Raw genomic sequence first — 13,900 nt, forward strand, 5'->3', positions numbered from 1 at the left:
TCGGGTGGTAATAGTGGGGGGGGGGGAGGTAAAATACAGATACTGTGGTTTTTCAGCACCAGGTGTTTACAGGCCCCTGCTCAGCTGAATGAGTGATTTATGATCAGCTGGCGACACGCCTAAAGCGCTGAATTCCCTACTCATTAAGCTAAGGTGCTTTTTGCTGGAGGCTGCAAACATCTCTGTCAAGCTCTGCCTGTGATTGATCAGAAGAGCTCTGAGTAGAGTGGTTTACTGCTGCGGACTGACCTCCTGGGTCAATTGCAGTGCGCTTAGCTGGTGTTTAAACTTCTGGACCACAGAGCTGCATCACAACTGGAACAGCTAATCCGTATTTCACGGAGTTGGACAGCTGTCGTAATGCGGTTCTGCGGTCTAGAGGTCAGAATACCGAGGTTTAAACTCCATCTAAGCACGCCACGGTTGACCGAGTCCTGCTCTAGTATTTCGGTTTGTCAATTCTGAGTTGAGTAGATCCGAGTGTTGTGCACACTGTGGGTAGGTAACCAAAACAAGCAAGAACCGCTCAGCTTGAACAGCACTTTTAATGAAGTGTGATCGGTAGTTGGTCACACCAGCTATTTATTTTGGTTTGAGGCTCTCATTGCCGGGAAATCTCCAGCACTGTGGGACTTTGAAGCTTGGAATAGTATGACAGGTGAAGTTAGCATCGTGTCATCAATCACTGCCCAATGGAAAGATTTGGTTCCTTATAGTAGAATACTATTTGTTGAAGGCCTTGACACCACCTGATAGCTCCACCCATCCGTGACTCTTGAAGCATGTCTCTCCACTTGCTAGTCTCCATGTGGCACAAGTGAAAATGTAAATACGGTCGCTCACCAAAGTAAAACGCATTCTCTCTTTTTTTTTTCCATTTCTTTATTTAAACCATTTATGGGTCACCATTTTAGTGACAGGTGAACTCAGAGAAAATGAATTTGTAGCCACATTTTTACCCAATGTGAATGTTTTGAGAACAATGAGAACACGTTGTACGCTGGGTTCCTCCCATTAACTGTGAGCTGTGGTGGTGGGCTCTTGGGGTAAAAGGGTCTTGCTTCAGAAAGGACCTGGAGGCGTCGTTGTTACCCTCATCTTGCTGTGTTGTCTGGATTAAACTTTTGGAAATATTACATGCAGAACTGTCACCATCTGCTTCTCACACAGGGCGGCCATGGTGCTCATGTGATTGCAGTGTGTTTCAGGGCAAACAAGCTATGCTTTCATTAGCCACCTACCGACTTATTAGACGAGGAAGCCCTAATGATGTGTTGAATCACATTATGGATTCGAAAAATAATAGTGGGTAGTGGATACTGAGAAAGGCTGTAGGCCTAGTCCAATAAAAACACAACGTTTAACTTTAATTTGTCTTAATATAATGTCTTAAAATGACTAGTGAAAATTAGTTTTTCTTCAAATTAGTTTATGAAATGTAATGAAACATTACTTAAACTGATACAATAAGAGCTCTCTCCATTCAGTAGATCGGTGGAGTGGGTTTGTTGGTGAATCAAATTCTTTAAATGCTATTGTTATTTCAACCAACAAAATTAGTTTTCAAGTGAACTAGTTTCAAATTAGCTGTGATTACTGTACCTACACCTCAGAAGGTCTGTCTTAACATGTGTTTTAGGCTTGTAATGATAAATTAAATTAAAATCTTATCAAGTAGAAAATATTAGCTTGTTTTGTTTTCGTCATTTTTTACGTAACAGGTGAAACCTGTCTTTCCCCACTGGCAAATCTTCAAATTAGTAAAACTGTCTCACCTCATTACCAATCTTTTTGTCCTATTTAACAAACAAAAAAAAAGTAATGGAAATAACATTCTGAGTATGAAGTTAATTGTATGGGCATCACACATCACTACAGTGTGTCGCATCAGACTACAGTGAACAGGGTGTGAACGGCCGCGTGCTAACCACTTCAGCGTCACTGTCCGAGGAAGTCAAGACAAGTCAACAGACAACGTAAGGAAAGCATTGCAGTGGCTGCTCGAGTCAGACCTAGATATTTCTGTGATTAATAAAGTTGTCCGGGTGACTGATCAGGAAGCAAACCGTGTTGCTGCTCTTTGGCCCTAGGTTATTTGCACAAATTAAAATGGCAAAAATCAACAGAGAAAATAATATATATATATACTTTTTTTTTAAACTGATGATACCGCAAAGGCCAATAATACCAACATGTGATCAGCAAAGCAGTGTTTGTAAATAATATGTTCAGAATATTATTATTAAACCACCAGACTGGCTAAATAAAGATTAAATTAATAAATTGCATTGCCATCAAAATTATATCAACCTCAGCTATCAGGAATATAAAGAAGTCGATATCACGCATCATTGTAGCTTAATAATCGCTCCTAATGATAACTAAAAAGAGCAGTGTGGAATGCAGAGGTTGAACGGTTTATTTATTTGTTATCATTTATATAACGTTGACATGTGATATGTGTTCTGATCATTGCAAAGAAAAAAAACGTAGTCTTTCCATAAAAGAAAAATAAAATAAATAAAATCTTGTAAATACAGTAACTACGGCTGTATTTTTTTTTAAAGATTCCTGTTATGTAACAATTGAACAAAGGAAAATCGAATCGCTGCGGATAAGAAAACGTTCATCTATAGAGGTTCCTTTCCGCGCATGCGCTAAAACTGCACGCCTGCAGCTAGGTGAATCTCGGCTTCACTGCCTGGCACCTCCTACCCAGTTCCTATTGTCGTTACTATCATTGCATACGGCGAGCATAATAAAGCAAAACTCTGGAAGCAAGCCCCTTTATTTTTTATTTTTTTGTGGATTTTTGATATAATTTCATCGCCCAGTATGGCAAAGTGGATGACCCTATCCGAGGTTCTGCAGATTTGGAGGCGTGAGTTTGAAAGAGAGAGCTACGGAGACTCACAAGCTCAGAGCATGGGCGTCGCTATCGACATGTAAGCATTTGTGGTAGTTATAACCATATGATGCATTTTACGTCTTTTACACAGTTATATGCAATTTGCTGCAGGGAGGCGTAATGTGTTGCATCGCTGATAATCTTATGTTACATTATGATGTGTAGGCCTATCATCGAGGGGCCAGGTAGCAGGTAGCTAACTTGCCCTTTTGGATCACTCAGCCTGGTTCGTTTTGCATTAACCATACCGTCGAAGGTGCATTAATAAGGCGATCTTACAGACGTTAAAACGTGATTATAAATTGCATATTTTGGTTGCATGTATGCACAAGTCGACCTTAAATGGGAATTTCGCCGAAAAAAGCAGACTTTATTTACAATGCACGTGCTGTCCCACATAAAGCACATGCAGTTTTGCACAATGTGATTGCACCATGTGTGAGAGCTAGTGTCTGAATTTGAGTTATGTTATCTTCTTGATGTCATTGTAGTACACCACATATTTGCATTGTTTTTGCATGCAGTTTATTTATTTATTGCTATTTACAAGTCAGTGGAATTATATAAATGCATTGCTTACAACTTTATCAAGAGACATTTTTCTTTTCATAAAATATAGACTACTAGTGAAGTTAGTAAGGTGAATTATATAGGCTGCTTATGACAGCGCAATCATACAGTTTGGATAATTAGAACAAAGCAGTACAACCAACAAATAGTCTTAGTGAAAATCTTGTCAGTTAGGCTACTCAGGGTATGGTATGAACACCTACCAAATGGCTGTGGTGGGTAAAATTGTCAAGTCAACTTCTATGGCGGTGGGTTGTTTTTTGTTGTATTTAACAAATAGCCTACATATTTTTTTTAAATAAAATGCATTGGATTTCTATTATTGGTTTGCTTACAGATTTGAATGTCACTCATACAATCCAAAGTCAATGCCACTGGCCATAGGCGATGTGCCATTTTGATCTACTGTCAAGACTTGACTCTTGCTGAATTGGTTGGTGCCCACCAATTATACAAAAATGCACCCGAACATGCCCGGCGACTCTTCACATGATGCTACGTGCTCTTGTAAGAGGATAGTGTGCAAACACACAATGTGTGGAGAGATTTAGGCTACCTGGAATCTTTCAGCCTCCTGAAAAAAAAAAAGCCATGAAGCTGAAGATACAGGGAACAATAAGAAAAAGAGGTGCTTCAAACTTTAACGTTAAACTTCATGCATTTGTACCACCTTTCGTACAACAGATTTGCAGCCCAAATATAGGTTAATTACATTAACAATAGAATTAGACCAGGAGTAGGCTATATTGTAGGCCTTAATAAAGTTAAATTGACAATGTAAAATTAATGCATTTTATATAAAAAATATAGTATAATTTAAAAGTATAGCACTGAATTTCAAAAGCAAACGTAAAAAGCAAAAAATAAATGAATGCAATGTTACAATGCATATAGAGTAACAACAAATGACAGCACAGTTTAAAAAAAATTAAAAAAAAACACTGGTTCAATTCAAATGTTGAAAGCCATCAAAAATAAGTAAATAAACTTTCTTTAGTTGTGATTTTAAAAACAAAAGTTGATGGTGATTGAACTGACGTTGAGTTGACGTCTTTTGGACACGTTTTTGCTGAGCGTGAATAAAATCTACTGCCGTGTAAGTAGAAAGGAATTTAGCCTATGTCTAGAAATTACCAAAAGAATGAGGAATGAGTGGTGTTGTGTTGGGATCCGTTGGATTTCAAGTCAGTTATGTTTACCCCCCAAAAATTTTTTTTAGCATTTTTTAAAGGGTATCCTCAACATAGTAATGGTGTAACGTAGTTAAAGCAAAATAAGAATTTCACGAGCAAATGGCAATTATAGTCCACATTTGAAATGGTATTGATGTTGGTTTTGAAATAGCAGAGAGATCAAGGTTCAAAAATCCCTGTTTTACATTGGAGAGCTGACCAACGCTAACATACACTGAGTGCTACCACACTCTGTGTAATGCGCTGAAGGAATATGTCCAGTACACCCTGGTTTTGATGTTATTAATATCATAGCTTGGTACACTGTCATAGGACGTTTCTGATTCATTGTTGACTGTTGGGACACATTGTGCATAAACTCTGCATAACACTCAATTGGAAGGCCATTTCCTTCAGGAGCCTTTCTTTCTTATTGGAAACTTCAAAATGGCGACTTTCAGTTTTTCGGGTTTAATCTCAGCTCTTAATTAAATTGGTTCTAGTCTAAGTCCATTAAGTCTATTAAACAATTAAACATATCCATCTTCCAAGAACTCCAATCTGGATTGCACAGCCATACATTCAGGCTCTAGGCTCCTTGCAGCACGTTGGGAGTCTAGCTGAAAACGTTTAGCAGTTTGGCGTCCAACAGTCGTCTCTTAACCATCAATTTATTACAAGGTATGCAAACCGAAGAAAGGATAAATGTCAGTAATCTTTATTTTATGTTTTCAAGGTACACTTTGTTTTCAGTGTGGCGGTCTAAATGCACAGCCCGTTCCCCCTGCACCGCCTGCTCTGGTCAGTGTCTGGCTCCGTTGCCATGGTGATATATCGACCTCTTTTTGCATGCAGCGCCGATTTTTTAAATTCTGAACTTTGAAACATAGTTTTGTGCTTGCGTACTACTGGTATGTTGGCTAACTAGCTAGCCAGCTCACAGTGGTGAATTACACTAGATAGCTAATATTTGCTAGCTAGCTAAGCTAGCTATGTACCTGGCAGTTGTGATTTACCTACCTAACATTAGCTGTTGGTACCAAAATGTATTGACTATAAACGTAGCTTCACAAGGGTACCAAACTAGCTAGCTAGCTGGCAGCTGTGAATTACACTATATAGTATAACAATTGCTAGCTAGATAACATTTGCTAGCTAGGTGGATACACTTACAAACCTTGTGAAACAAATAAGGCAGTTAGGATATTAGTCTGGAAAATGTCTAGATCACTAGAGCTAACTACCTAGCTAGCTATGTACCTACTAGTTCTGATGTATGGCAAATGATAGCCATAGGTACCAAATTATAGCTAGCTCTCGAGAGGTTGACGCTAAAGATTTGCCTGTGAACATTGGGTTGCGACATATGTAGCTATAGCTATTAAATTATTTAGCCAGCAGCCAACAGGCTAGTAGTGGGCAAGATTGTGAATAAGCACATATGCAAAGTGCTATCCAATAAGAGGTCTACACATCACAATGTGATGGATCCGGATATTGATTGGAGCAGGCTGTGCAGTGGCAGCAGGCTGTGCAGAACAGAGGCGAGGGCTGTGAACGCGACATAAAGGTGTTATTCTGGTACGCGCACACCATCATGAAGAAAGGCAGTTCGTCCTCTGTCTTCACTCGGATGTGCGAGTAAGTAATCATTTTGAATTATTAGCCAATGCTTTCTGTTGGAAAATACGTTTGATTATATTACAGTCGCTAGTTGGTTAGATATGTGATTGCGCGCTACAGTGGCTAAGGTAGTTAAACAAAGAGACAACAACAAAAAAAAAAACATTTATGGTCATTAATCTTGTAGCAGACTCTTGTTCTTGTGAGGAGAATGGGCTTGAAGTGGTCATGTCCTCGCAAATCGGGTAATACATTTTGCTTGTTTGGTAGGGTTGATGAAAGCATAGGCATAGATATTGGTGGGACCTACAGAACCGCCAGTCATTTGTGCGTTAGCAGCTCAGACAAGTGTTCGCTAGAGCTAAGTCCCTATCAGTCTGATGGCTCAGTTGACAGCGTTGTGAAGGAGAAATAACTTGGTTTACATGGACAGCTGCAGCGCTGGACGAGTAGATGTGAAATTCTTTTGGTATCCAGTTCGCTACCAAATCCCAGTTCTGAGAAAAATAACGAACGCCATCTTCTCCAGGATGGATGTATGTATGCAGCCGATAGAAAACAGGAGGGCGGAAGGGCGAATTAGTAAGCTTGTCCCTCCAGTGGTGCTGCAGTTACGGCTGGGGCAAAGTCCAGCGTACTGCCCCGGCTGCGTGGGGAAAGGTCCTGCGTCATGTGTACTGTATAGCCCATAGATTAGAGCTTGCATGCAAGGGCTCTATTTAAAAAAAAAAAATGAAATAAAAACAGCAGTCTCTTGTTAACAGAAGAGGAACCACTCGGTTGCCTTTACGCATTTTTGCTCATTAGGGAAAATTTAAAGGCAGACTTCTAAGTACTCTGTCAAAATCCACACATACCCGATGGTATGCTGTGGCCTATCTACTGAGAGCCTTGCACCACTTTCTCTGGGGATTTCAGGTACCTAGGGCAGGTAGCTTATCTGCAGTGATAAATGCATATTCTATCCTTGAACCTGCAATGCATCTGTTAACCTTTATATTCAAATAATGTCTTGCGTTAATTGTAATGTGGTTTTCTTTTATGTTTATTTGTATACCAGATTCAGTGACCCAGATGCTACAGCACAGAGAGGTAGCACAGTGGGGACTATCTGCTGTTTTTCACACGACAACCTGACCCTCCTCGGCAAGATGCCAGTCGTGTTCCAGAGGGAAACTGTGATGATTCCAGACCAGTGGACCTTGAAAAAAAAAAAAACGCTCGTGCTGGGAACAAAGGCTTGAGAACACCACCTGGGCTGATCCTTCATCTTGTAGACATTTTGCTGGGTGTCCCGGCATCCGCTGCTGACTGCGAGCGAGGTTTTAACATTACGTACGGAGGCTAAGTGATTGGAGATGCAGATTTAAGTCTGAGACAGTTTCGGATCTCCCGACCAGACGCCCTCTCCTGCAATCGCGGAATGTGACCCAACCTCTGACATTGAACTGTGGAATCGAGACTGCTTGTGGTCACGAAGACCACACTTTATGTGGTCTAGCTTCAACTTAGACATAACATTACTGACTTAGCCATTGCTTTACTGTGATGTTAATGGCAGTGGATAGCCTACATGCTACTTTATGAGAATTGTGCTTTATCTGACCTGATATTTTTTCCAATAAATTTCATTATGCATTTATTGTATGTCACTTTGGATAAAAGTTTCTGCCAAACAAATATAATGCAATGTAGCTTTATGGATAGCATGATTGGAGGGGGTATGCGTAGTTGAAAGCAATGGAGTTGTGTCCAAAATAAAACTCTCTTCAAAGGGTTAATGAGTGTCACTCGCTCTGTAAATTATAGAGTCTGTGTTTGTTCAAATTCCATGATTGCATTAAACACTGTGAAGCCATGACCATCATTGTGCACAATAAAATGATGTTCTAACGATCTGTGTTTTCTGAAGTGGCAGGCAAAAACTCTTGAGTGGCAGGCAGAAATTTTCATCTACCTGCCACAGTGCCTGGTGGGGAGAGAAATTAATTTCAGACCTGGACCCTTCGACAAAACACTGTTCAGATTTAAAATTTGTGGAGTTCCCCTTTAATTTTAGTTGTGCCTCTGGGGAATTTTAGTTGTGATTGGAACTGACATTTTTATTTTTAGTTTTTGTTATTCACTCAGGGGATTACTCGGATAACTCAGGAAATTATTTTGCATATCTCATATTTTGTTTGTCTTATTGTGTTTCCACCTTATTCAGGGTTGAAGATAATTCTAGCCAAGGCAGTCCTGGACCCTCTGCTGTCTCACCTTCAACACAGCCTCCACCTGCTGCTGCTTCTGCAAACCAAGACAGTCCTGGATCTTCTGCAGTCTGCCCTCCTTCAACACAGTCTCCACCTGCTGCTGCTTCTGCAAACCAGGACAGTCCTGAATCTTCTGCCATTTGTCCTCCTTCAACACCGCCTCCACCTGCTGTTGCTGCTTCTGCTAGGCCAGAGAGTCCTGGTAGCCTATACAGTCCTGGCCCTTCTGTTGTCTCCCCTCCTTCAAGACTGTCTCCACCTGCTGTTGCTGCTTCTGCTAACCTAGACAGTCCTGCTAGCCTGTACAGTCCTGGCCTTTCTGTTGTCTCTTCTACTTCAACACAGTCTCCACCTGCTGTTGCTGTTTCTGCTAACCAAGACATTCCTGCTAGCCTGTACAGTCCTGGCCCTTCTGTTTTCTGTCCTCCTTCAACAAAGTCTCCACATCCTGTTGCTGCCCATCTCCAAAGCTCTCTGAGTAAGTGGGATTACTCCCAGTCGCCACATGGCAAAAGACGAGTAATAGACCCAGAAGCTAAGGAAGGATGGCATGACATCATCGACGAGGATAAGGAACCTGGGCAGTTCCCTGGACGCTATGCTGTCTGTACTCTGTCAAAACAGTCTCTAGCTGCTGCTGCTGCTGCTTCTGCTAGCCCAGACAGTCATTGTCCCTCTGCTGTATCTCCTCCAACACAGTCTCTAACTGCTGCCAATACTTCTGCTGCTGCTACTGACGCTCATCTCGCAAGCTCTCTGGGGAAGTGGGATAACACCAAGTTGCCACATGCTAAAAGGAGGAAAATAGACACAGAATCTGAAGAAGGATGGCATGACATTAACGATGAGGATGAGGAACCTGGGAAGTTCCCTGGACACTCTGTTGTCTTTTCTCCATCAATACGGTCTGTAGTTGCTGCTGAGGCTGCTAGCCCAGGCAGTCCTGATAGCCCATACAGTCCTGGATCTTCTTCAGTCCCTCCTCCTTTAACACAGTCTCCACCTGCTGATGCTGCTAGCCCAGAGAGTCCTGCTAGCCCGTACAGTCCTGGATCTTCTGCTGTCTCTCCTACAACGCAGTCTCCACCTGCTGTTACTGCTTCTGCTAACCTAGACAGTCCTGCTAGCCTGTACAGTCCTGGCCCTTGTGTTGTCTCTCCCCATTCAACACAGTCTCCACTTGCTGTTGTTGCTTCTGCTAACTCTGGTAGTCCTGCTAGCCTGTACAGTCCTGCCCCCTCTGCTGTCTCTCCTCCTTCAACACAGTCTCCACTTGCTGTTGCTGCTTCTGCTAACACAGATAGTCCTGCTAGCCTGTACAGTCCTGGCCCCTCTGTTGTCTCTCCTCCTTCAACACAGTCTCCACTTGCTGTTGCTGCTTCTGCTAACTCAGACAGTCCTGCTAGCCTGTACAGTCCTGGTCCTTGTGCTGTCGTCCCTCCTTCAACACAGTCTCCACCTCCTGTTGCTGCTTCTGCTGCTGCTGCCCATCTCCAAAGCTCTCTGGGGAAGTGGGATGACTCCCAGTCACCACATGCCAAAAGAAGAGTAATGGACCCAGATTCTGAGGAAGGATGGCATGACATCAACAACGAGGATGAGGAACCTGGGCAGTTACCTGGAAACTGTGCTGTCTGTTCTCCATCAACACAGTCTCTAGCTACTTCTGCTGCTGCTTCTGCTAGCCCAGACAGTCATGGACCCTCTGCTGTATCCCCCCCTTCAACACAGTTTCTAACTACTGCTGCTTCTGCTCACCCAGACATTCCCGGATCTTCTGATTTCGTTCCTCCTTCAACACAATATCTATTTTCTACTTCTGCTTTCCCAGACGTTTCTGGACCCGCTGGTGTCTCTCCTCCTTCAACAGAGTCTGTAGCTGCTTCTGCTAGCGCAGACAGTCCTGGACCAGCTGCTGTGTCTCTTCCTTCAACACAGTCTCCACCTGTTGTTGCTTCTGCTAGCCCAGAGAGTCCTGGGCCTTCTGCTGTCTCTCTTCCTTCAACTCAGTCTCCCCTTGCTGCTGCTGCTCCTGCTGCTGTTCCTCCCCGCAGAACTCCTGTGAAGAGAACAATGGGGCATGACTTCCAGTCACCACGTAGCAAAAGAAGAGTAATCGATCCCGATTATGAGGAAGGATGGCATGGCATCAACGACGAGGATGAGGAACCTCGCCAGTTCCCCTTCCACCCAAAAAGGACGCCTGGAGTGCAGCTGGACTGTCAACATAACTATACCCCATTGGAACTGTTCCAACTGTTCTTCAGCAAAGACACTGTGAAGATTCTCTGCCAGAACACTAATAAGAACATGGAGCGCAAGCGTCTTCAGGGGTTTCGTACAGCACATATTTTCAAAGAAGTGACTCCTGGGGACATGTCAAATTATATCTCTTTGGTCATTTACCTTGGTCTTGTGAGGCCCTCTTCTTTCCGGGACCTCTGGAGGACGGACAAACTTCATAGCCACTACTTTCCCTCCAGCGTGATGCCAGGCTACAAGTTTATGGCCATTGGTTCGTACCTTCATATGAGTGACCCGGCAGAAGACGTCCTTAATGATCAGCTCAGAGGCCAGGAAGGCTATGACCCCCTATTTCGCCTGAAGCCACTACAAAACCAGATCCTGACAGCGTGCAGGGCATACTACCACCCTTATCAGAATCTGTCCATAGATGAGCGCATGGTAGCCACGAAAGGTCGCATTGGAATTAAGCAGTTCATGAAGGATAAACCGACAAAGTGGGGCTTCAAGTTGTTTGTCCTGGCTGACAGCAAGTCGGGCTACACGTGCGACTTCAGCGTATACCAGGGGAAGGCCTTCACTCCCAGTGGGAACGGCCTGAGCTACGATGCTGTTGTGAACCTGCTCCGGGTGCCTTTCCTTGGGACAGGGTACCATCTCTTTGTGGACAACTTTTACACCAGCACAGCTCTTTTCCGCCATCTCCACCAAATCCGCTACGGAGCTTGCGGAACCATGAGGGAGAAGCTAACTTGCTTTCCAAAGACGACGGTGAATGCACTTCCAAAGAGGGCTGATCGTGGGGACCTGAGGTGGATCAGGGATGGGCCTCTCCTGTACGTGAAGTGGAAGGACAACAGAGACGTATGTCTGTGTTCCACAATCCACAAGGCCTACAGTGGGCAGTCAGTGCAGAGACGTGTTAGGGACCCTAATGACCCCAGGTCCACTCGCGCTGTCCCTGTTCCTGACCCTGTGGTTCAGTACAACAAGTACATGGGCGGGGTTGACCTGTCGGATGCCCTCATCAAGTATTACAACGTCAATCAGAAGACCATGCGCTGGTATAAGAAGCTGTTCCTTCACTTTGTGGACATTGCGGTTGTGAACAGCTACATAATCCACAAAGAGTTGGCTCTGATAAAAGGGCAGAGGCCCATGACCCAGAAGCAGTTCCGGGAGACTCTCTGCGTGCAGCTGGGTAAAGTGGGCAAGCATGGCAGCACCAGACAGGAGAAGGTTGAGGAGGTAATGAAGATGGCAGCTCCCAAACCACAAGAGACGGTAGAGGAAAAGAAGCCACCGGAAGTGCCAGTGCAGAAGACACCACCCTTTTCCTGTTTTCCTGTAACAGTCACAGATGTCAGCGGCACTGATTCTCGTTTCAAGTCCACGAGGGGGAGGAGGTCCTGTGTGCTCTGTAGCAGCAGAAAGATAGTGAACAAGACCATCTACAAGTGCAATTCTTGTGATGTCCCTCTCTGCATTGTGGTGGACCGCATCTGCTTTACAGAGTGGCATAACCTCAAAAACAGCCAGGCGCCCTCTAAGATGTGAACAAGCCTTATGTCGGCAGGTAAAATTATAAAAAAAAGGTTTCCAATTTCAGGTAAGAAAACATATGAGCAGTCTGTGCTAGTGTACAAGTGACTGTGACTAACAAGTAAATGCATAGTTAATTACATAAATGACCAACAAGGAGAAAACGAACTGGCAGCTCTATTAAAACATTCACTTTTCTGAATTGCCTGGTGACAGGCAAACCCCACCCTTTGGAATATATACATGAATGTAAACCAGGTCTTGTGTTTCAGGTTTGCTTGTTCTATTTGTACCTTTTTAGGTATTTGGTTTGCATAGGACCTAAATTTAAAGTATATAACAGTGAAGTTTTTGGGTGGATTTTCTGCTGATGTGTATTCCACATTCAAACACCAATGTTGTGCTGTTTCAGGATATATTTCATTTTCTCCTTTTAATTAACCATTGGTTGTGTGGGAAATAATTCTGAATTAATTAACAGGTAGCTATGGTAACAATCACAACTTATTGTTGGATAATGGGGTGATAACATCCTACAAGGTTTACTGAGTATGCAAGTACTGCAGTGTCAGCCTGAACTTTGTGCTTTAGCTTGATGAGAAGACTGTGGAAGGCCAAAGCCTTTTAATGAGCTTTGCTGTTTTTGTGAGCAAGTGAGGATATAAGTGTGAGAAAGTAAACCAAAATACTCTAATCAGAAATTCACTATTGGTTCTTTTTTCTTACTGGGAACATTTTAAAATGTATTTTTACTTTTTTTTAAACATAGCTTGCATTACCACTATGGTTTTCATTTCTGTTTTTCCCAGATTAAATGTTGCATTCAAGGACTACAGTACCTACCAGTGATAATGTTTTATTTTTACTGTTTTGGCTTGTGTTGTTTTTTAATCATTGTTTCAGGCTGTGCTGGTAACTTGGGTTTGTCTGACAATGATCCCAAGTAAACCTCAAAATTAATCTCATGGCTTGATCATGAACAAAAATGTGGGGTTTTAATAGAAGCCAGTCCACAAGCACAGTCTACAAAAATCTTGGGGAAGGATTCTGGAAGATTCTCTACGGCAGTGTAACGATGTTTAACTATACACAGGAGCTTTGTGGCCTCTCCCTACTTTACAACGGGACTCCGCTGAGTCACGTTCTTCATTAATTTTTTTTGGTTAAACAGGGCATAATGACGTGCCTGTCCCCTTGCGACCAATAAACTTTCTGCTTGATCAGTTCAGCATCAGCTCGGGCCAAGGAACACCCCCTTTTTGGAGGAATGGGGAGCCCGATTTAACAAGCTTAAAATACCTGATTAGGTTATTTTACTGCGATTTGTTTTTGTGTTTTGTTTGTTGTGCGTATGTTGGTCTGGAATAGCGAATTACCTGACCTTGTTGTTTTACATTGTTAAAACTTTATTTTACGAGACTAATTAGACGAACTAACCTCGTAAAATAGAGTAGCGTGTCACTAACTTTTAAGACAAATTAACCTTTGTTCAATGGTAGTACTGCTAACGTCTATGTTTAGCCGTTGCATAATTATAATTTCCTCGTATTAGGATCATATAATATTATTCCTCATTTAATACAAAT

At 42.7% G+C, this 13,900-nt stretch overlaps 1 protein-coding gene across 2 annotated transcripts; it reads left to right on the forward strand.

The window, feature by feature from the left end:
• Positions 1-2,663: 2,663 nt before the first annotated feature.
• Positions 2,664-13,602, forward strand: LOC135244461 (mucin-2-like). 2 transcript variants are annotated; one of them, XR_010326972.1, is made up of 3 exons: positions 2,826-2,945; positions 5,387-6,291; positions 7,334-8,170. XR_010326972.1 is itself a non-coding variant. In XM_064316763.1 (2 exons), exons 1-2 carry the CDS (start codon positions 2,836-2,838, stop codon positions 12,327-12,329), a joined length of 3,957 nt encoding a protein of 1,318 aa, XP_064172833.1. In that variant the 5' UTR covers positions 2,664-2,835; the 3' UTR covers positions 12,330-13,602. The 2 variants fall into 2 exon arrangements, 1 of the variants encoding a protein (XP_064172833.1); XM_064316763.1 differs by lacking the exons at positions 5,387-6,291; positions 7,334-8,170 and adding an exon at positions 8,483-13,602 and having other exon boundaries at positions 2,664-2,945.
• Positions 13,603-13,900: the final 298 nt, after the last annotated feature.

This window comes from Anguilla rostrata, chromosome 2 (assembly GCF_018555375.3).
Source record: "Anguilla rostrata isolate EN2019 chromosome 2, ASM1855537v3, whole genome shotgun sequence".
In the NCBI taxonomy this organism is placed as follows: domain Eukaryota; kingdom Metazoa; phylum Chordata; class Actinopteri; order Anguilliformes; family Anguillidae; genus Anguilla; species Anguilla rostrata.